This window comes from Apis dorsata, unplaced genomic scaffold (assembly GCF_000469605.1).
Source record: "Apis dorsata unplaced genomic scaffold, Apis dorsata 1.3 scaffold_5, whole genome shotgun sequence".
Taxonomy (NCBI): Eukaryota; Metazoa; Arthropoda; class Insecta; order Hymenoptera; family Apidae; genus Apis; species Apis dorsata.
This window is the reverse complement of record NW_006263308.1, coordinates 1214919-1239359: the sequence shown is the minus strand read 5'-3', so window position 1 is coordinate 1239359 and position 24441 is coordinate 1214919. Positions and strand designations below refer to the sequence as shown.

Here is a 24441-nt window from a genome sequence, read left to right as displayed (position 1 = left end):
AAAAAAAAAAAAAAAAAAAAAAAAAATGTAAATCATACCTCCAATAATTATCCTAAGAGCAGAAAGGAAAATTCAAGATATTGACTTCCTTCCAAGAAAAACTTTAAATTTGTTAACTTCTCTGCGTACAAAGGCTGTTTAACACTTATTACTCTTCATTGAAAGATATCATTAAGGATAACGCGAATCACTCAGGTACCTCGACGAGTAATGAAGATTATGGTACGATCTACTTCTTCTATGATCTCTGTGTAATTGATTCGCGGGCCTTTGAGCCGGATATGGGCCTACGTAAGATACTGTCCTAACCGCTCGTCGCTCTTGCTCATTTGGAACTGGTTCTGAAAGTGTTCCAGAATAATCCGGAGGTGGTGCAGCTGGTGATGAAGCGGTTTGAAACTGAGACATTCCATAGAGGACACCTATGGATTTTCTGCAGACATCGTGCCGCCTTTGATTTTCTTGTTCCAACTGACCCTCCTTTCTTCTGCTTTGGGACGATCCACTTTCCGTGGAATTGCTGTCCTCGCTGGTCCCCAATCCAGGATCCCTATCGTCGAACGCAGCTAAACTGGTTGCGGGGCTGCCTTGAAAATTCTTATCGGAAGAATGATGATAATAAGTCAAAGTTGGATGTGGAATCACGTAAGGATGTTGGAGCTCGCAATTTAGATCCTTCTCTGAAATCTTCCTCTGTTGAGTTTTATCCGTGTCCGTTTTGTCATCGTGGTAAGATGAAGGGCCGAATAATGATAACAAGACGGGAAGTAGGAACATTCCGTGCATGGCTCCGATAAATATCACCAGGAACACCATCTTGAAGAATACCATGAAAATGTACGTTCCAGCAAGGACCAAGGCTATTAATCCAAGGATCGTAGAGGTGGCCCCTTGTACTATGGGAAGGCCAAGACTGTACAAACTTTCTTTCACTCTGTCCTCCGGTGTCTTCTGTTTGGAGCTCATATAGGCGTAGCAAATGTGAGCAGTGAAATCGACGCTGAAACCTATACACATGATAAGATTAATCATGGATATGCTGTCTAGGCTTACATCCCACAGAGCCATGTAACCAGCGACTCCCAATTCGATTGAAATGATACAAAAAGCAACCCAGAGGCAACACATTACATTGGGGATAAAGATGAAGCTGATGAGCATCATGACAAGGGCACCAAACACCATACATTGAATACTAGTGGGTTTAACAAGTTCGAATTGGTCGAAGAACACAAAGTAGGGATGGAACACGCTGGCGTTCAATGGAGATTGAGCGCAAATCTGACGGAGCTCTTTCACCATGTCTTTCTCCTGATTGGTCCCGCTTACATTCACCGCTTGAATGAGAAATCTGCTGGCTATAATGTGTTCTTCGCTCGGGTCGAACTTCACATCCAAGGAAAAGCTACTTTTAGGGGACAACCAAGTGTCTTTTAATTCTTTGATGAAACTTTTCTCGTCTTCGATATCTACGTCGGTCGCGCTGTTGTTGGCGTAGCTGAGAAAATTTCTCAGCCAGCTCTCCGTGTAGATAGGAGCGCTGCTGATGTATTTGCTGGCTTCCAAGGATCGAGTTAAATTCTCCATCTGTTCCTGAATCACTGGGTCGCTGTAATTATATTCTCCGCTTACTACCACCTGAAATCGTGATATTTTTTTTAAAATCAATTTAAACGAAATTAACGAGTTTAAGATCTTTCTATGACTCGATAAAAACTCGTCCTCAAATATATTAAATTATATGTAATCATCGAGCTTGTAAAGAATGCGGTATTTTCAACATTCGAATGTTTAAACGAACGTTGTGTAGCCTGAATCGTGATAGTGCTGTCTGACGCAATGCCAGTCACTTTTCTTCGACTGGACTCTAAGAGAAAGTCACTCACGTGACATAATTGCGAGTAAAAAATTATTATTAGAACGACAAATCTTCGAAAATTGATTACGATCCCTGAACGATTTGAATGGAAAATTGTCATTCTTCGATTAAAAATTTGTTATATTCCAATTTTATAAATTTTACATTAAAATATTTTTTAATATATATATATATTTTTCTCAAGCATTACTTATCACAAATTTCTTTCAAAAATATCTAACACAAAATCCGATTAAAATCCTGATTGTACCTGTATTCTATATGGGAATTCTCGAAAATAGTAATCTTGACGGTCATAGAAAACAATCGAATAAGAGTCATTCTTGGAGAGCTTGCGTCGATCCAAGCCCTCCCGAAGAGTTGTCAGCCCGTAAAGAGCGCCGGCTAGATAGCAGCCGAATATCAGAATTACAATGATTTTGATGGGTCTGCAATTCAACGCGGCGGCCAGATAATCCCGGAACCAACTCATGCATCCGTGTTCCGGATTGTCGGTAGGATTATAAGGATCGTCTGGATCCACGCCCCCGGTGCATAATGCTCTATAGAACCAAGATCTGTTTGCTGAAAAATAGAAGAAAGATATTTGTTAATTTATAAATCAATTGATGTATAGTTTATGTACGGGACAATCGGTGTTTTCGTAAAGAAGCCATTGTCTTTGACTTTGAAACTTCTAAGCATTGTGGGAAAAAGAATGATGAAGCTATTGTGTAGTGAGAACAAAGGCATCGGTACAATGTCACGCGCCAACCGACAATGTTAATTACATTAAGATTCCAAGTACGCATTCGTGATAATCAATTTCCAAGATGCGTTCACCTTTATCGATTGTTAATTATAATTCTTTTCCATCAAATCAATTTTTATTGATAAATTCGAATAATTTATCTAGTTTCACGTGTATTGAATAAAAAATTCTTAAAACCATCTCTTTAAGATTACGTTAAATCAGGTTAGATCAGATTAAATTGGGCAACACAGATCTCTTGGAATCTGTACACCTTTTACTTCCTTTCTCTGAAAGAAAAAACTTTACCAAAAATTTTTATATAACAATATTATGTAACAACAGCGTAAAGCCGGTGATTTCCATAAGCAATTTTCTGCCATCAATTTCGAGAATTTGTTCTCCAAATTTCCAGTCAAACTAGACTAGATGAATCATCTTCCAAAATTGGGACAGTTTTCGAATGAATCTTGATAAAAAAAATTTTTTTCAATCCACGTCCTTTCGTAATAATGAGTAGTATCAATAGTAATAAGTTACGGTGAATCAGCATTGATTTTTCTAAAAACTTCAAGGGATAATAAGTGCATATATATGTATATATATCATTTTTGTGTCAAAATCAAAAGAACTGATTTTTTAATAATATTGCAAGACAATTCCGGTTCATAGATAATAAAATGGAAATTGATTGCATTTGCTAATTTTTTTCGGTGACAGGAAGAAATTACGTAAAAATGTGACTAAGATGACATTGTTTGTAACTGTTTACAATGTCTCGAGAGAAAGTGACATGTTTACGTAATAGAACGGTGATCTAACAAATTAGCGAGGCTCGAACATAACCTAGCTTTTCTCACGTAACTGGTGGTATACCACAAGCGATATATCTTGAATTTTTATTAAATTAATGACATGTGGCGAATGTGTGTACAAAGAAAGTAACCGAATTTAAATCTCACAATAATCAATTTTAACGGGAGCCATTTACCAATTATAACAATATTATCAAAGTGTTTCATTGATGTATAACCATTCATAATAAAAGACTTCCTGATGCGATCAAACTACAATTTACAAATCATTTTAGAGACTTAACAACGGTTAGTCAGAATCTTCCGGCTTTCACGATCGAAATGGCAAACCATTCGTAACAACTTTTCCCTTTTAATAATAATACATCGATTTCTAGAAATAAAGCAATATTATTAAAAAATTTTAACAAAAAAAAAATCTGTTCTGTGATTTTTAAAATGACATAATTTTAATTATATTAAAAATAGTAAAAAATTATGATTCCAAAACTCGAAGATTTAATTGTAAATTCTATAATGTAGAAAGTTTTGTGTCGTGTAGAGAATACATGAAAGTTTAAACAGATACTGGCAAATGATACGTTCAATACGTATTTTCTGTCCGTGAAAGTATTCCGGATAACGTCTTCTTTGGATATTTTTTGTTACCTATACATATATGCAGTATATTTAAGTGTAAAATGGTTACATTGGATGTAGTAACCTAAAGGAATTCTCCGATCACCAAACTCTTACTTTTACCACGTAAGTTCTTGGACAATTATGTAACGAGAAAACATGTATCTACTTCCTTCTTATTCTTTTTCACCTTCTTTATTCAAAAATTCTTATTTTTTTTTATATACTTCTTCAAAGATTGTATTATATAAATTATTTAAATATAAATAATTTTGTCAAACTGATTTGAAATATAACAAAATTTAAATATATATAATTTGAAAAAATATATATATATGTTAGATAGATATATACATGTAGATAATTTAAGAATATTTATCGCGAATATTTATTAATTAGTTTCGTTAAAGATATATTAGATCTAATACTACTAAAGGATATGATTATGAACTTAAGAAACTAACTAAGAAAAAAGAAACAGAGTAATAAAAAAAAACTCACAAGACTTGGAGAGAGGTTGCACCTTGCAACATACTACACTATGAAGATTCTTTTGCTCGCAATAGCCACTGATGGCTACACAGCCTGTGAAGAAAGTCAGGTGAAACACGAAGGTGAAGACTACGGCGAATCCTGAGACAAAAAAAAAATATGTCAATCAGTTTCCAAGTTTAGCTTTCAATTCTCTTTAGCCGATATATCTTTTACACACCTGAATAAATACAGAAAATTTGAACAGAGGGAAAGGGTGAGAGAATGCCAATGAAGAACGATATCATGTCAGTCAAGGAAGTAATGGTAATCGAGACAGCAGCCTCGCTAAGAGTCGCAGCCATCCTTTCAGGTACCGGTTTCATTATACTGGTTCGTCTCCAAGCAGCTAGCATCACAAACGTGTCGTCTATTCCAATACCTGCGAACAATTAAAGGATTGACTTAATTGAGAGTATTAAATCGCTTTGTCATAAATTATTTGGGATAAAAAATAAATAAATCATGACACCGATGAATCATATGAAGAACGAATTGTCGGCGCAAACACCCCTTATGTCGGTATAAAAACGACCACGGTGTCATTATCGTGATAACAAGGCGGCAGTTAATACGTCGAGTGAATCAGAATGGCCGGCTTATTCGTGATTCAGCCTGTCTACATTTGGATGGCGATTTATAACCGCTAATAAACGCATTTATTCAATTTCAAGCAAGGACGACCGATTTTCAGAACCCTTTCCCGCGTTATTGTTCGAGTTCAACTATGCTTTTTCACTTAACGATCGAATAAATTTTAAATTTACAGTATTTTAATAATATCTCGATTCGAGAAAAAGTAATGTACTCTCGCGTGCATAATTCTGATATTAAAAAACGTAGAAAGCATCGAACGTTATCAAAATATAATTATATTTTTTCTTTACAAATATACGAACTTCATTTTCATTATTTTCGTTTACAAGTTATACATTTTACAGTGTAGATTGATAAGCACATCATATCATCACATGCAATACTTGATATTCTAAAGAAAATTAAAAATTTCATCCGCCATTTTCATCTAATTCAAATGTGATTATCGATATTTTTATATATCGATAAATATCGATAATATTGCTATTAATTCGATACATCGATATTATTAGAACATCGATTACAAATAAAAATGAAGAATTAGAATTTCTATTTTTTTTATTCAAAATTATTATTAATATTAATATTCTTAACGATCATTTATAAGTAAACGATATTTAATTAATTTTTTGAATTATATATTGAAAATATTCTTAAAATATCAATAATACGAAATGACTTAATTTAATTACAACATAATTTTTCATTAAAGTTTACTTATTTTTAATAACTTATTAATAATAATTTTTAATTAAAAAAATAGGAATCCAATCATTTTTATCCGTTAATAATATTTTGCATAGATATATCGAATATCATAAATATATCGAAAACTATTATTAATATGTATCGATAAAATATCGATAATCAATAGCTACAACTCTAATTTGACACTTTATGATTTTCTTTTATATATTTATATTTATATATTTCTCAAATATTTATATATTTCTCAATAAGAATTTTAAAGATGTTCATTACAAATAATTAAGTGATACAAAAATAATAAAATTTAATTCAGAATCAACTACGAGAATATTTCAGTATACTTCATGAAACGAAAAAACTTGTTTTGGAAAAAAATTTATACTTGAACTATCCTTGAACGGATAGTAAAAGATATTAAAAAATAAACATATAATTCTGAAATTAATGAATTCTACTTCTATTTCTATTTTTAGATTTTTAAATATCTCTTTTCATTTTCGAAATATAAGTGTATAACATTATTCTCTAGTTAACCTTCATATGTATGACTGTTTTAAAAAACATAATAATCCAATTAAAATATATGTATTAGAGAAAATGATTCACAACGCAATAGCCATTGACGAAAGTCTTTTACGAAATTGTGTTTACTAGCTCTGTTCGACTCGAATGAATGATCACGAGTCAAGCAATAGGATCGACAAACACCGAGTGATTTATGTGAAAAGCGGAAATTTCGCTGCAACTTTTCCCTTTTGCTGTTGCATTTGCGTGTATCAATCATCAAGCAATGTGACTGTTCATTATTGCATATGTTGGATCATTGTGAAATTTTTCTTTTTCATTTTGAACTTATTCTTTTTAATTTTAAATCTCTCTGATAAAAAAAAATATCTTCAAAAAGACACGCGAATCATATTGATTTGTGGTTTTATTCACCTCATTCTCAGAATTCACATAATAATTCCTCTCATCAATCATTCACTCCATGCAGAAATATGCGTCACAGGTTTTTCTTGTAATCTAAGAAATGTAAATTGAAATTAGCATGATTCAGTTTTATTTTTTCATATTTAATTGGGAATTCCACGTTTAAAAATAAATGGCTGATGTTTTAAACACCATTGTTATTTTTTTAATATTTCATTAACCATAATGTTACAGAATCTATTTAACCTAAATAACATTCCTGCATGATAAAGATTATATTATATGGAAAAAGAAAGTGCAGGTGCACTAAACTTTAGTGAAAAGCAGTACATCATTCTTTTGTCAGAATCCTACAGACACGCATGCTATTGAATTTATGTTCAAAGAATACTAATTAATTATTATATTACAATTCTTCTTCAGTTTTTCAATAAAATTCTATATTCAAATCTTATTGAAACTTACAAATCTCGTTTAATAATATTTCACTCACCAATCATCAGAAAAGGTGCAGCTAAATTGAGACCAATGAAATCGACACCTAGGTATATACAAAGACCAAAAGCTGCCACCGTTGCCATTGCAGCGGAAACATTGCCAAGAAGTCCCAGCCATGGTTTGCTGCGCACCCAATCGGTCATCATGCAAGTGACCACGGAGAAAAGAGCCATCAATATGAATGTGCTCGAAAAATAAGGCACTATGGTTTTGGTGTTCTCTTCCAGTTCTAGTTCCAAAGTCCTAGACGCAAACCTGGCAGTGGTAATGTGTTTGAAAATGTTCTCCTCTTCCACTTTTCTCAATGTCTCCAGGAATGCTTCTTCCCAGGCTGCTCCTCTATTTCAAAAATAAGACAGAAAATGTAAAATAAAAGGATGTAAGAATTTTAGAGATGGACTTACATCGCATCTTGACGAGCATTGTCAGCTGTGAGAAAGTAGGCCAATTGCATAGAGGGTACAGACTCGATCATTAAATCTTTGTCGATCACACTTCCTCCAAAATAGACCGGCAATATGTAAAAATCCCAGGTGACAGGATTCAGCGTGACAGGAAACGTCAGATTGAGCTCTTTCTTCTCCACAAACCTGCAAAATGCTACCGAGTACTTAGACCCCTACTACTATTATATTTTTTATTCAATTTGCATAAAAAAACAATGGATATTTTTATATTTATTTTTAGCCATGATACATGACCAAAAATAAGTGATATTTTATAATGATCTTTCATGTACAATGAAACCTTATGAAATATGTGTTATGCACAGTATTTTTTTTTAATGCTTTAGTCATCAATCATAATAAATTATAATAATATAAATAAAATTATTAAAAATATTTATGTATTGAAAATTTATTTAAAAATATATATATATTTACAATATTTAAAATATATTTTTATAAAAATAAGATAAAATAAGATATTGCTTAGAAAGTCATGTGTCATGTTTCATGATAAACAATCGCGTGATGACGCTTACTTATGAGCATATTTGGTAGTTATTCAAACTCATGAATGATACCTGCAAGTAATTGGCAAAATCATATATATGTATCATATATAAGTAAAGAAAATTTCCATTTAATTTGTTTAATATAAAATAGATTTTTAGTGATTAAATAGAGTTTCACTTAAATTAGTGTTCATTCATAATTAAAAATGCCTAGTCTTTTTTAACATAAGATAATAAATATGCCATTATTATTCTTTATTTTTAAATTTTTTCTCAATTTATAATTATAATGATACTTACTCTATGATATGATGTAGATCTAGAATATCGTTGTTGAAGCATGTGTCTAACCATCTAGCACAAATTTGACTATAATTAAATTCTTCTCCTTCGTACATCGCTTTCGTATTTCTTATAGTCTTATCCAGTTCTCTGAGCTCGTTGAATACCACTGTTCTCAATAGATTTTCATTTCCATCCTTAGATGTGATAATCACATGCCCGAATCGACCTAATATCATGTCCAAAAATAATATTCAATTACAAATGAGTAAAGAGATTCTTGAAGAAAATATTGACATGGAAAAAAAAAAGTAAAATACACATAAAAAACTATATTAATTATGTTCTTGTAATCAAGATTAATTAGCAATGGCTCAATGAAACATGAAAGTTCTCAAACTAATAGCAAATCACAGTTTGCATGTTCAATCGCTCTACAGTACAAAATTACACATAATGCAAACAAGGAAACACTGTCAGAGTAATTGATGTAAGCGAGCACTTTCTCCTTGAACTTCGCCATCACCATTATTGTTCTCCTCGTGGGATCATGTAATAATATATCATTAAATCATAATATAAATCATTTGAATATATTTCAATTGAAATTTAAAAATTTTTAACGAATATTTTTAATATATTCGAGATCGCATTGAAAATTGATTGCAAATATTAATTTTCGTTTTACAAAAAACAAAAATAAAAAATTGAATATCTAGAAAATTTTTTTTCAGCATCGATTGCTATAAAATAGAAAATTTCCATAATGCATATATTGCGTCATTAGTCTTGATAAGTTAAAGAATTATAAAAGCATTTTTTATATTAAAGAAGTATGGAAGTAAGAATTATAGAGTAAAAAAGGTCAAAACTGATTGATAAATCTAAAATTGAAAGTAAAATTTTTTTAGTTTCTCGATGGAATTTCCTTTTTCTCAAATCCAACTTACCTGGCCTAGTGATGCGACCTAGATTGAATCTGTGACTGTAATTGACTTTAAAATATTGTTCGACAATCGCCCTTTCCGTTTTACTTGGTCCATTAATCGGAGAAAAGAGGTATTCCGGATCTATCTCGTAATGGATCCTCTGATATCCGGTAAAGCAGATACAGGCCAGGAGAACTGGAACTATGACGAAATAACCGGGATGATGGCCAACTACTAGACCTAATTTGTGAAAGGCTCGGTTCAAGAAATCGTCCACACAAGTCAGATTGTTCCACATCTAAAAATATTATTGATAAAATCATAATTTTATTTCATATTTATATTTATCAGGAGAATACAATGCTTATAATATTATTTGCAAAAGATAATGAAGATGCTTCCAAATTTTTTTATCTAATTTTATTTATATTTCTTATTATTAGAAATATATATAATGAAAAATGAAATTCTATTTGATATTTATAATTATCAAAGCACAAATGTTTATAACTTTATTTATAAATAATAAAAATGAAAAAAAGATGAATCTTTATCTGTCTATTCTATGACATTATAACTGAATTCATTTCATATAGATATAGTTGAAGATTCTATGATGACTAACAGTAATTCGAAAGAAAATTAGTTCGCGAAACATACGTGAAGATATTGATCAATTGTTTGAAATTTACGATTTGCTGATTATTGGATTAATTTCAACATAATATTATTTAAAAATGAGGAAAATAATAGAAAACATACTATTCATTTCCAAACAAATAATGAATTCAAATGTTAAAGATGGACTATATCACAATACAGCGTAAGAAATTACAGAGAAATAAAGCGAACAATAATATTATAATTAAATTTTTCAGAATTCAAAACTATAATTACGAACAACGATTATTTGGAATTAATACAATCTTAATTTTAACCGTCCTATTGTGCAAAAATTTGTATCAATAATTGTAATAATTATATACATATATTTTCATTAAAAAATTCATTGAAAAATTCATTTACATTTTCTAAAATATCAAATACTTGATTTAAATAAAATTCAATATAAAAGAAATTTTCATTAATTTAAAAAATTTATAATTTCTTAATTTTTTAATTTTCTAATTTGTAATTGTTTTAATATAAAATATTTCCAATTATTTTTGAATATTATTTTTTTACGGCGATAAGAATAAAAATTAAAAAAATTAAACAATAAAGTACTTATGTTTTCCACGTATTTAAAGCATAAAATATGTGAAATTCATTGCACGGTCCGTTTGATGCGTAACGAAAGATTTTAGAATTCAAGATTTTATCAATTTTTTTTTCCTGCTTGTATAAATAAATAATGCGCGTAAAATTATACACAGTAATTGTAATTTCCCACAAACAATTCCTTATCACAATATCCAAACACAGTAAATTGAACAAGAATATAGAATTATAAAATTAATAAAGTCAACCACTTGCAATCTTAATATCGAAATTACTATAATATACCTTTTAATATCGTAAAGGAAAACAATTGATCTAGATAATTTTTCAAATAGAATATTTAATTTATAATAAATAATCTATCTTTTGAAATATTTTTATGCAATCTTGATTATATCAATGATTTTAAATAATAAAATTAAGTGAAATGCTCGTGTATGTATATATACTCATATCTATACTTAATCTAGACTCAACTGAATGCACAATTTCTAAACAACGACAACAGACCAAACATTTTCCAAAGTGCATCAAGAGTTGTATGACGATATTGTAGTTATGTCACAATGGAAAAACATACTTAGTCTAATAACACAGACATCCGTCCCTCTTCTTAAGTAATCATCCGCGTCTTCACGCTGAAATTCGTGTTCAATTTTAACGACGAAAATCGCACACATCCGTCCTCTTCGAACCAATCATACTATCATGAAATCCACTTTCGCTATACACCAAGATCATTATCTTTCTTGTATCCTAATCAAGAAAAAAAAAAGGACATTAAAAATTCCAAACGAAAAATGGGTTAAACGAATTCAAATAAAATGTCATTGAAAAACGGGGAGTAAAAGTGACGAAAACTTGACCCAGATAATGACAATACGCGTTTAGCATAACGAAATCATCATTGTGTGTCGATTCCTCGGATTCAAGTCGGGATTGCAAATCGTTGCAGATACTTATAAGGAACGATCCACAATTCTTTTCTAGAGAACTCATTGACTTGCAATTCTCGTTACCTCAGATTCCGTTGAAAAACGTACATAAAAGCAAAATACATGAGAACAACTACCTCGAAGAAATGGAATAATTCCGATTACTTGATAAGGAAAACATTTTTCACACATTCACAATATTTTTTGCAATTCAGTTCAAATATGTGAATATACTATATTAACATAAATATTCAATTTGGATGAAATTTTTTCAATACTTATATAAAAAAAACATGTATACTATACACATGAATAGACCGGTAGCTCTAGATCAAAGTTTCCTATTTCATACCCTGGATCAATGTCCTACGTTCATTGTTTGTTCAGGAAAAAACTTGTTCTTTCTGGATCATCAACCCGCATACAGAATAAAGTAACAGTACACCGTACATTCTTCCTTAGCATCTCATCATTCTCACATGTCTAGTGCCTCCCACTCTTCCTTGGTAGCTCGTGTGCATATATAATAGTTTGGATTCTTTCCCAGCATCTCATCTAAATAGCGTTTCATATTTCACATTTTTGAAGGAAGATCTACTTTGTATTTAATTCACATATCCTTCTGCTACCCATATATCTTCCCTCATATAATTCAATATCTCGTATAATTCAATATTATTCTAAAAAATTATGAAAGGATTCCTCCTAAAAAAATATTAGAAATGTTATTTTATTCTAGAAAATTTCAAAAGAAAATTATAATAAGATTGAGGAAAAATACAAAATACTATCAATAAAATTCAATCTGAATGTCTCGTATAATTTGACGTGATCTCAGAACATTTTAAAAGAATATCTTCTAAAAGAGTATTTAAAAAAAAATTATTATTTCATTCGACAAAATTTTCAAGAAAATTAGAATAAGATCAAAGAAAAAATATAAGATACTATCGATAAAATTCGAAAGCGTGGACGCGGTTATCCGTAGAAACGGAAGGACATTGGCTCCGGACATGGCAGAATCGAGCGTGAACGACTTTCTAAAACCACTTGCACTCGATTCCAACTTGCTTCTCGAACGGTGGCTGGTGCCGATGACGTGGTTTCCAACATAGTAAACATACAGATCTTTGAGATGGCCATCTTTCTCTTCTCATCACGGAGAAAGTAGCCGATCCTACCAGTCATTGGGTAACAGAACTCGCTCCTTATTCGATCGCTCGATTGAATAACCAATCGCATAACAATCGATCCAACCTTTTGTTCGAGCTGTCCAACAGAATAGTAACTTCGCGTACATAACCAATTTAATCAGATTAATTAACAGCTGTTACACAAGTTTCACTAGTTGTATAATTTTGTATTATTTGGAAAGTAATCTTCACATTGTTATGTAACATCTTTCTCTTTTGATACAATTAAAAAAATATAGAATTTTAGAAAAGTGATTTTTTTGAAATTATATTTGTGTTAATCGGTTTTATTTAATTGATTTAGATTAATGGATTGATTTCATAATATTCAATTTTGTTTAGATTAATATTAACTTTATTTAATATTACAAAATAAATGAAAGAGGATAATAAATAATTCATAATATTCGAGTTTGGATTAAAAGTAAATTTACATCATATAGATAAAAAAAAAATTAGCATGAAGAAATAGTTTCTTAAAATTTTTCAACATTCTTAAATAATTTTGAAAAATTATCCCCTTATGAAATTATGAAGTTAATCTAGATTTCATTAGAAGTTTGATTAATAACTTTATGGTGATCTTCTGATCTTATTATCCATTTTTTTTTACATATATATATATATTTTTTAGATCTCAGATTTTGAAAGGATTTAATAACGTTTGGCAGAGATTTACACATGTGAAATAGTATGATACACATGCACCGGATTGCCTAATTGATCAGAATGTAGATTGGTCAACCGATGTGGTAACATAATATATTGAATAATAATCATCAGATTAAATCACAATGTCGATAGCAATGAAATAGCAGTGATATCTACTAGCGGATACTCAACTTTCAATTCGATGAATTGACTAAATCGCTCTAATGACCAGACGGAAATTTAAATAGATAACCCCTAACGCCAGAAATAACTTTTGATAAGTAAGAAGGAAATGAGAAACTGTGTTTATATTACGTAGAAAATGCGTAACCAATATTTAAACACATATTTGCGATACTTTCACTAATTTTTTTATATTTTTTAGCGAAACTATCGATAGTACAAGTTACGTAGAATCAATTTACGTAAGTTTTATAAGAAAGTAATAAAAAAAAAATAATTATTTTGTTTTTCTAGAATTAAGCGATCCCTTAATACCTTTGAACGGAACACTAAAATTTCATAACAACGAATGATAAAGGAATGAGATTTAGAATGTTTCGAATTATTTCTAATTTATAAAATAGAAAAATCAAATCATCTTAAAACTAATTCAAAATCTAAAAATTCTTGAAAAAAAATTCTTGATCAATTCGAAATTCTTAAGAATTATTTCACTTGCATTACCTACTTTCCATTTTTACCTATTTTCAAGAATTGACCAACATTATCGTATTCCGATTCAAGGACAAAAATAAAAGGTAATGCAAGACAGAATAACTCGCAAGAATTTTAATTAAAAATTTGTTTTAAAAAAATCAGTTGAAGATGATTTAAACTTGAATTTTTTTTTCGTTTGATGTACAATATTCATTCTAAATCCCATCATTATAAATGATATCTTGAAAAATAAGCGAAATAATGCGAACAATCTCTCGTAACGCTGTTTCATCTGAGACGCAGGTCACGCGAGTTTGCATTGAGAATATCAACTCGATTTCGCTCCATGGACCTTGTGCTCGAAATTTGTGTCATATCCCTTCGTAATCATGACTGCCCTTTCAAAGAGCTGTTATCATTGAACATATCTGAAGAATTATTGGTTGGAGGATTGAAATTTGGAACCTAAAAAAATATTGGTGATTATTTTAATTATAGTAGAATATATACAAGATAATTTTCTCGTGTGGAACAAAAGGAAATATTGATGAGATAATTTAAAGATTCTTAATCCCCAAATATTTATGGATCGCAATTCTTTATTTATAAAATAATCATTGATTGAAAATGAGTCTCAGTTTATAAATATTTGAGAATTATTATCTTATTCGTCGATAATTCCTGCATGTTACGTGATACTGACGACAAAACATTCGGTATCAACTTTTGAAATTATCTTATATGTGTTTCCTTTGGATCCTAGCGAAAAAATTACACTGTATAAATGTGAATAAATTCAGTAGAATAAAGTAACTTAATGTTAAGATAATTAATTAATTATTATATATAATTAATTAATTAAGATAATTTGAATTAAATATAACAAAATATAATAAAATTAAAATAATCATCCCTTAGGTAACTATTGATTAAATCTATAAATAATATAATAAAAAAAAATAGTAAAATAATAAAGTTAAACATGTATTTAAAAATTTAATTATATTAAAATTCAGAGAATAAACTCTATAATTTAAAAACTAAGTACCATTGTCTTGTAAAATTTTATAGACATAATTCTATCTAATTGTGATTGATTCTGTTTAAACTTCTTATAGTAAATCTTAACATAATGGTTAACATAATTAATTATGATCTTAATTTTTATTAACTGGAACTTTATTCTAAAACTTTCAATCGATTAAAATTGAAATCAAACAAGTTCAAAATAGGTTTGTGAAATCATAACCGTATCGTGTAACGGTAAACGTAAACCGATAAAGAGTTACCTAGACCTGATATACCTTCACTTATGAATTGATAAATTATGAAACGACGTGAAGATTACATCTAGGGGACGATTATTTTGCTCGAGAATCAATGTCGGATTAACATATCATCACAAGACAAGAAAATTGCGATCACGTTATTGTAACGTGTTCAAATTATCCTTTCTCCTTCGAAAATTTTTAATGAATTATATAAAATTATTATAAAATTATCTTGTATCAAATCTTTTAAAATTTTTATCTCTTAAATATAATATTTTTATATTTTATAAATAATCATGAAAAATTAATCTACTATTATTTCATATTCAGTATTCTTGAAATGGTTAATTCATATTTTAAAGTATTCTTCAAGCTTTAGATCTTACATTCTTTTAATTGAAGTAACAAGAATAAATTTAACTGTCAAAATAATATTTAACTCAATTTCACATCTTCAGAGAAAGTACATGCAAAATAATTTATAATGATATGTTAACAATCGATCTAAATATAATTAGATACCAGAAATTACAATATTAAAATTGATTCTAAATTCAGGTTGGCACGTGGCCGAGAACGAAAGTAACATTTATAAATAAAAAAAAAAAAAAATGGAAAATCCTCAGGCTTATGCTTTCTCGTCGACACGGTGGTTGCTTGCTTCGAGGTATAAGAGCCACTTCACTGCGGCGATGCCTCTCTGTTTTCTTGCTTCTCTGGATTCGACTTTACAACTCATTTCCACATGAGGGGAATAAAAAATAAAGGAAAATTAATAAACAGCGCGTGTACTATTCGAGGAAAGAGGAGGAAAATTACGGAAAAAACCGTACCTAATACTTAAAATGCTGACGCAGATTGCAAGAAAACAACTAGTGGAAAGCTATATAGGATTTTTGCCGCATTCTCTTGCGAAATTCATGTTTTGACGTCGTAGTTATTCTTTTTCTATCCCTTGGTCGATAATAAATTATTTTGCACAATGTCCTCGACATTTTCACAATCTGTTAAGTATTATTGTGTATGTAATTTTTAAGATTCTTGTAGAGATTCAAACACCTATAATGTTAATTTTCATAAATATTAAGATTACTGACAATCCAATATTGAATAGAGTGAGTAAAAACTAGATTTATTTAATACTTTGATTTAGTGATTTTTATAATATATTAAATAATATATTTTTTTAATGATATATAAATATTATTATAATATTGCAAGTTGATTTTAAATATATTTTGAAAGCATTAAATCATTGTATTAAATAATTTTGATGATAATTATAAAAATTATTTCACTTAAATTTGTGACATGAAATACTTTTGATGTAATTAAGATTTCATGAAAATATCTTTTACAAGTAAATTTCTCACGCTAACATTTAATTAACTCTAAAATATTCATAAATAATGGTGAATTCAAAAAAACGAATTCCCTGGAGGGTAAGTTTCACAAGCTAGTATTTACGTCACGTTATACCGGTTTTCCACGCGGACTTGTTTGTTAATTGACCGCGAAAGTATTAAAACCTGATTTTAGGTCAATTTCGTGCGTGTACAAATATGGATGGATGTTACGTGAAACGAAAGTAAGTGCGATGAATATTACCCAATCGTCCCTAGTCGCAATTTCGTTGATCAACCAGTGACGAAACAATTCTTTCAAAACAATGAAGAAGAAAATTATGACCAGGAAATAAGAAGAAAAGTGACCAATTTTTCATCCTAACAAAAGAAACTTATTTAGGCTAGAATTTATATGAAAATTCTTTGAGACTTTTAGAATTTTTTGAATATCTTTTTCAATATCTTTTAAAAGCTTTTAAAATTTTTCAAAGATCATTAAAATTAAAAGATTTTTATAATCTTTTAAAACATATATAAGTTTTTAAAAATTTCTGCGAATTTTTAAAGACTTACATTATAATTTTTTAAAGACTTACATTGATATTTGAAGAATTTCAGTATTTTAAATCTTCCGTGGATTTTCAGTATTTTAAATTTTCCATGGACACAACAAAAATTTTTTTCAAAATTTGAGATCAAAAATATTCAAAAATCTTCATAGCTGTGAACTTTAAAAAGCTTTTAAGTACTTTCAAACAGCATGTACATATAAATCTATCATTAACATAATCCAATAGTACATAAGGAATGCAAAAAAAATTTCACGAACATGCTGTATTTCAAAGTAATTACTCGAAGAAATTTCCTCGCATTTGTTATTTTTTCTAAATTATATTAATAGCCGGAAATAAAGATAATATTTACGTGAAAGATTTAGAGCAATTAATATATCATTGATTTTGTTTATTTTATCTGAATTTCATTCTTGTTTGATTGAAGAAAATTTCATTGAATGTTATGAGAAATCGATAAGGAAATGACAGATTTTAGTTTTATGGAGCATTAGTTTTGCGTAACAAAATAATAATTGTTACTTTTATTGTTCACTGTTGAAACTATGCAAAAATCACATCTTCTAAGAATCTTAAATCAAATTGCTTTTGCAATTCTTGACAATTTTCTTTTTCTTTCTTAATCTTTGTGTTTATTATAAACTCCTGTAAAAAAAATTCGTAAAATAATAAATGAATCGAAATAAAAGAATTATGTTGTGTTATAAATTGATTTATATTTATAAATTAGTTTTCTTTAAAAAAATTAATGCATTGTATTTTTAAAATGAAAAAATGATATTTTAAAAATTGAAAAATAGTTTTTAAACATGAAATAAATAAAAATTAAATATATTTTATATGATCTGGAGATTTACCTAAGTCAAATTTTCATTTTCAAGTCAAATTTTCATTTTCAAGTCAAATTTTCAAGTCAAATTAGAAAATCGCCTAATCATAGATTCTGATAAAATATTTTATGTATTTTATATTTTAAGGGAAAAATTAATTCTTATTTCTATCACTTTCTTTCCTTTTTTTTTTTATTTTTATGGTGAATATATTTCTTATTCCTAGAAACAAAAATGATTATATCTATATAATTACAAGAATTTTTTATGGGAAATATATAGATTTAAGGAATCATGGAAGCAAACAAAATTGATTTGAAAGATTTTCTAAAAGAAATATAAGGGAACAAAACTGCATATAATATATTCCATATTATAATAATTATTTATTATAAATTATTTATTATTATTATTATATAAATCTTATTTTTTTGTTTGCTAAAATTGTTTTCAAGAGATAATTCTTCTTAATTTTATTTATTGATTAAAATGATAATTCATTGTATTTTAATAAATGATCAATGTTCAAGAAGACTGATCATTAGTTGATCAGACCTTGAAATTTTTATTTCGCCAAACAATCCATCTGTGTGAGCGTACATTTGATGGAAGAAGGGCTATTAATCACACAAAATTGTTAGCACACAGTTTCCCTGCTCGATTATCAATGACAGTCACGTTGCTCTATTCATTGTGACGTCAAAGCAGTATGAAACTACGATCTATAGCCGATCGTATGAAATGAGGTGTCACAAAATGAACGACAATATTTAATAATAATATTTAGATCTCTATTATTCATAAAATTAAAAAGACAGAATACGTTCAGAATAAATGAAAAAATTTATTTATTGAATCCATAAACATTATGCATTTTGATTCCCAAAAGAATTATAAAAAAACTAATTAGAATACTAATGTTATATGATCAATATATATAATTATATAATTCAAACTCAACATAGATCTAAATCAAAAACAAATTTAGATCTAACAAAATTTAATTTATTGTTAAACTTAAATTCTAAGTTCTAAAGTCTCTGTTAACTAAATTCTCCTGATCTTTAAAATCGAATCTAAATTAAGTTTAGATTTAATTAATAATTAATTTAAGTCAGGTTTAACTTTAAATATAATTTACATTTATAGACTATTTCTAAATTTTTAGATCTAGATTAATCTAAATCTATTAGATTTAGATTAATCAGATTTAAACACTGACTTTAATTCGAATATAATTTAATTAAATTTTAATACTTTAATAAATTAATTTTGATTCGACTTATATAATATAAATAAAAAGAAAAAATATCATTCAGATTAGATACATAGAAATAGTGATACAAAGGGAACAAGTCGACCTCGAAAGCATGCTTCTTACATTTACGCTGCAAAATTATGCAGTTACGTGCCCTTTTTTTCGCATCATCCGTTATGCGTTGCAAAATCTACGGGTCAATCGTGAAAAAATCAGAACAAGGCCGTATGCGTGAATTCCATGCCTCTTTACTAGAGACTACATGCAATTATATTCTCTTATTATCAATAAATTATTCAATAGATAATCTTTTTTTTTATTATTATGATCTATATGTATATTTTATTAGACTTCTATGGCCATAATAATTTTATATTTATATCATATATAAGTTAGATTTATTAAGAAATCATAAAAAAAGAAATAATAAAATACTTTTAAAGTATATCAAACAATTGAATTGTCTGTTGTGAAAGAATAAGTGTTAATTAAACTTAATTAGAGCAATTTCTTTGTGCAAGTATTTAGTTGGGCCAGTGCACTTGTATAATTATCTCATTCTTCTTAATTTCTGCATTTATAATTTTTTTTAGTTTATTTAAATATATACTATATTAAGTTTTATTTAACATTTATTTAACATCTTATACTACTATAAAAGTAGTAGTTTTATTTATAAAATTCATGGTTTTCAAATAGTATTTCAATAATAAATATTTGCAATTATTTAATTCTAAAGAATTTTTTTGTCACAATTGATTATCATTAATGATTAAATATCATTCTGATATAATATATACATTTTACAAATCATATGTCTCTTCCAACAAAAATCAAATTTATCATTCATAAACAATGATTCAAGAAAGTTTCATTATAATTGCATTTATATCTCTCTATTTTTATAATATTCAAGTGCATGTTACATAATTTCAATATGAAATCTGTGTGTGTGTGTATATATATATATATAATATTTATATTTGCATGCTCGAATCATTAGATTCTTATTTTATAGTTAAAATCAAACCAATCACTCATATAAACAAATAATATATTAAAATTAATTAAAATCCATCGATCTTTCTTTAAAATCGCGCTTTCTCACAATTTACACTTCTAGAAACATGCATTAATCGGATATCCGGATTGATCGTTAAAACACTCGCGACATAACCCGATTATGCAAACTAGACGCGTGTGTACAACATTTGTAGAAATTGATTAGATGGATTTAGATTTGTTAGACAAGTTAGTAGTAATAAATCTCTTTTAACACTTGCTTTTTTGACTCAGAAGTCAATTTTTCTTTTACTCATTTCTTTTTTTAAGTTTGAGAAATTTTTAGTATTTCTTTTTTTTAATTAATCATATTCTATCGAGGTTTTTAAAGTCCTTTTGTAAGTCCTCAATTATAAAATGAGAGATAATATACATGAAATCGACGTATGTTAATGTAATTAAATAATTGACTAATAGATTTTTTCTTAAAATTTATTCAATATCTCCTAAAAAATATTAGAATATTAAATATTTACATTAGAAATAATTATTAAAAATATTTAATTATATTAAATAATAATTTATTAAAGATATTTATTTATATTAAATCACTGTTTTTTTATTCTCTTTTATCTAAATAATAAAAGATAAAAATTAAAAATTTCCATGAGTCACTAATAAAATATTTTACTCTATATCACAGCCAATATTTAATTATTGATTATTAGTCTATATTTCATTAAATGTTTATTGAGACAAATCAAAATAATGTTATTTATAATTTTTACAATTTATACAAATTATGTTATTTTGCATTAAATGTAAAAAATATTAAATATATTAAAAATAATTAATAATTTCACCTGTCTTTTCATAAGTCATTTACTTATGTTATGTAGAAAGTATTAAAATATCAATATATTAGTAGCTGAATAGCTTAGAATAGTCACACATGCTAATTGGAGGAACTTCATCATGAAATCAGTTATCCTCGTGATCAACATATATAAAGATAACAAAGCATGCTACAGCCAGCCAGGATGATAAAAATAAATTTGTACGATCAAACAAATTCGTAATCGTATTCAAAAAATATTGTATTTTATTTCAATATAAAATAATAAGTTGTAATAGTTTAAAAATCAGAAACTTGAAACTTTTTGATTAAATGAAATCTCATTTATCACTAATTGTAACCGTTTAATAACCTGAACTTCACTGCAAGAGAATGTAAAGAAAATATCGATTATTCGATATAATCGATATAATCGATATAATCGATGTAATCGATATAATCGATGTAATCGATATAATCGATGTAATCGATATAATTGATGTAATCGATTTCATACTTCGTGTGGTATTTATACTGTTACTAATAATGCTTTTATACTAATTTATTTAGTATATAGTAAATAAAAAAATTAATTAATCCTTACAACTTTTTTGTATGTTAGCAGACTATTTTAAATAAGTTTTATATATAATTTCCATTTTTAATTATTTTAATAAGTTAATATTGTAAATTTAATAATATTTACTACCGTAATAAATACTTTACGCGAGTTGTCTACAAAAATCAAGAGCATAAAAAAAATTTCCATAAATTAAAATAAAAATTAAATAATTATAATATATTATAACTTTTCAAACTTTGAATTATGAGATCTAAATGAAAATAAAAATATCGATGAATAAAATATTAAATAAATCTTTTTTATTCTAAAATTTTTTCTCATAATAAGATTCTTAAAAAAATAAAATTAAATATAAATTGAAAAATTGCAAATGAAATTATATGTTGATGTATATAATATTCATCCTTGAGAGTTTAATATGAATTATATTTAATTAAAACTCAAACCTTCCAGAATCATATTTTTGATCCTGCTCGTGCAAAATATCTTGCAGTTTGATATAATGTAGTTTCTAAAATCATCAGCATATGACTCATGTCTAATCAGGTGTGTTACATGTTATAGATATTATACAAAAGCCAATACAAATGTTCTATCTTATTTAAATTAAAGAAATAGAAGATACAAATTTTTCTCTTTCCTTTCGAATTTTTTTATGCTGACATTATTTTTTTATTTCTAGTATCATGAGTGATTATATATCGTATCAAGATGATTCTTTGCAATCGATAAATTAAACTCTTTAATATCTCTTCCGGTTCGAAAGCATGCTCCAATGAAGGGAAATGGTGAGATTCATTTTTCGTGACAATGGAGAAACCATTCATTTCCTTTCATCCTTTTTTCCCTTCTCTTGGCTTTCCAGGAATTTTGTTCTTTTTTGCAAATGTCTATGAGTAGAATTAAGACATAATAAGAAAACATATTTTTCTATGGATTTATTCTTTTATTCTTTTTTATATTTTATTTTAATTTATTTTTCTAGATAAAAAGAATTAATTAGAATAATTTTAAAAAATAGCATATGTTATAGATTGTAATTAAAAAATAAAAATTAATAAATGATAAATATAAATATAAAAATAAGAATGAAGATATAAAAATCTAAAGCGATTTAAATAGAAATATGAGACTAAATATCATATATGCATGTAATATCATAAAAAATCTTTTCAAATAATAATAATTCATCTAAATAAGATTAATTATTCGTATAAATAAATGCTTAAACTTTAGAATTTTTTAGAAAATTCCAGAAGATTGTACAGCTATTATTTAAGTTCGACATGATTTCCAATTTCAATATCGGAACAATAACCATGGAGACTTTCTACCGATTTTGGTCATTTGCTAGTGATTTATGCGATCGAATAAAATTTATGCGCCATTAACCATCTGTTTCCATAGTCTTTTATAACCAATCGCGATAGTTGCGATTATGAGAATACTTTATTGTGAAAGTGATTTGTATTGTGAAAACTCTTCTGTATTTCCGAATATATTATTTCTTAAGAAAATAATATTACTCATGTTTTTTAGGCTTCTATATTTTGATTACAATAAAGTAGAAAAAGATCTTTGAGAAACAAAATCTTTTTAAACAAAATCAGAATTTAAATACAAAATTTAATTTCAGGATTTTAATTTAATTCAACTTAATTTTAACTTGATTCAACTTGATTAACTTGATTATCTTGAATATTATCAATAATTAGAATTTTGACATGAGACAGAAAGAAAACTTATAAAATTAATAAACTTATAATTCACTTTTTTTTAAATTCATAAAAATTTTCTTTTTATTTTTAATCTTTATAAAGTATTAAATTTTATTAAAAATAAATTATAATATCATATTTACTCTATTTATGTAACTTTTTTATAATCTACAGAATTTTTGAAATAATAATTGCAAATTTTACAAATGAATTTACTAATAATGAGAACATATATAAAATATTTATAGTATAATATTAATTTTATAGTATTAATTTATAGTATAATATTACTAATCTGAAAAACTCTGAAAAATTTATTCTAAATCTATTTAGATTTAAAGAATATATTTAGGAAGTACTTATATTTCTTCCAAAAGTAATAAAAAAACAAATAATTCATCATCCAAGATCTTAGGCTAAATTACATTCTAGAAAAACGAGCGCAGAACCGTTTAACTCATTCAACTGATGTTAAAAATGAAATTGTCCATAATCCATTGCAAGCCATTAAACGTTCACGACGTAATAGACTTTTCTCCAGAGAAACAACATTGATCACACGCTTCCTATTTCATAATGCAAAATAAAATAAAATTTTGAAATAAGTAGAAAATAACAACTCTACTATATATATATATATATTTTTTATAATTTTATTTTATATATAAAATATATATATATATAAAACTAAAATAGAATTATAAAAAAAAATAGCTTAATCTATTATTTATAATAATTTTCTTACTTTCTCAATTAATATTAGTAAAGAATATCTTCAAGAATTATCAAAATATGATTTTTTCACTATTTTTCCATTTTTCTCATTTTGTCGATTAATGTTGAGATTTATGCCAATCGAACAACGACATAGGTTAAAAACGATATAAAAAT

General features: G+C 27.2%; 1 protein-coding gene across 6 annotated transcripts in view; it reads right to left on the bottom strand.

Annotated features, from left to right (window-relative positions):
* The window catches only part of LOC102678424 (patched domain-containing protein 3), a 28513-nt gene that overhangs the window by 1626 nt on the left and 2446 nt on the right, over positions 1 to 24441 (bottom strand). Inside the window, exons 1-10 of one of the 6 annotated variants that reach the window (XM_006607586.2) lie at positions 11984 to 12302; positions 11277 to 11452; positions 9497 to 9773; positions 8565 to 8775; positions 7711 to 7896; positions 7302 to 7645; positions 4755 to 4955; positions 4544 to 4675; positions 2130 to 2443; positions 39 to 1638 (exon numbers count right to left, since the gene is read on the bottom strand). In XM_006607586.2, the coding sequence (XP_006607649.1) occupies positions 172 to 1638; positions 2130 to 2443; positions 4544 to 4675; positions 4755 to 4955; positions 7302 to 7645; positions 7711 to 7896; positions 8565 to 8775; positions 9497 to 9773 (3132 nt within the window). In that variant the 5' untranslated portion in view covers positions 11277 to 11452; positions 11984 to 12302 and the 3' untranslated portion in view covers positions 39 to 171. Of the gene's footprint in view, positions 1 to 38; positions 1639 to 2129; positions 2444 to 4543; positions 4676 to 4754; positions 4956 to 7301; positions 7646 to 7710; positions 7907 to 8291; positions 8334 to 8564; positions 8776 to 9496; positions 9774 to 11276; positions 11453 to 11983; positions 12303 to 24441 lie in introns of those variants that run through there. The other 5 variants (XM_006607585.1, XM_031508027.1, XM_031508025.1 and 2 more) reach the window with 5 other exon arrangements.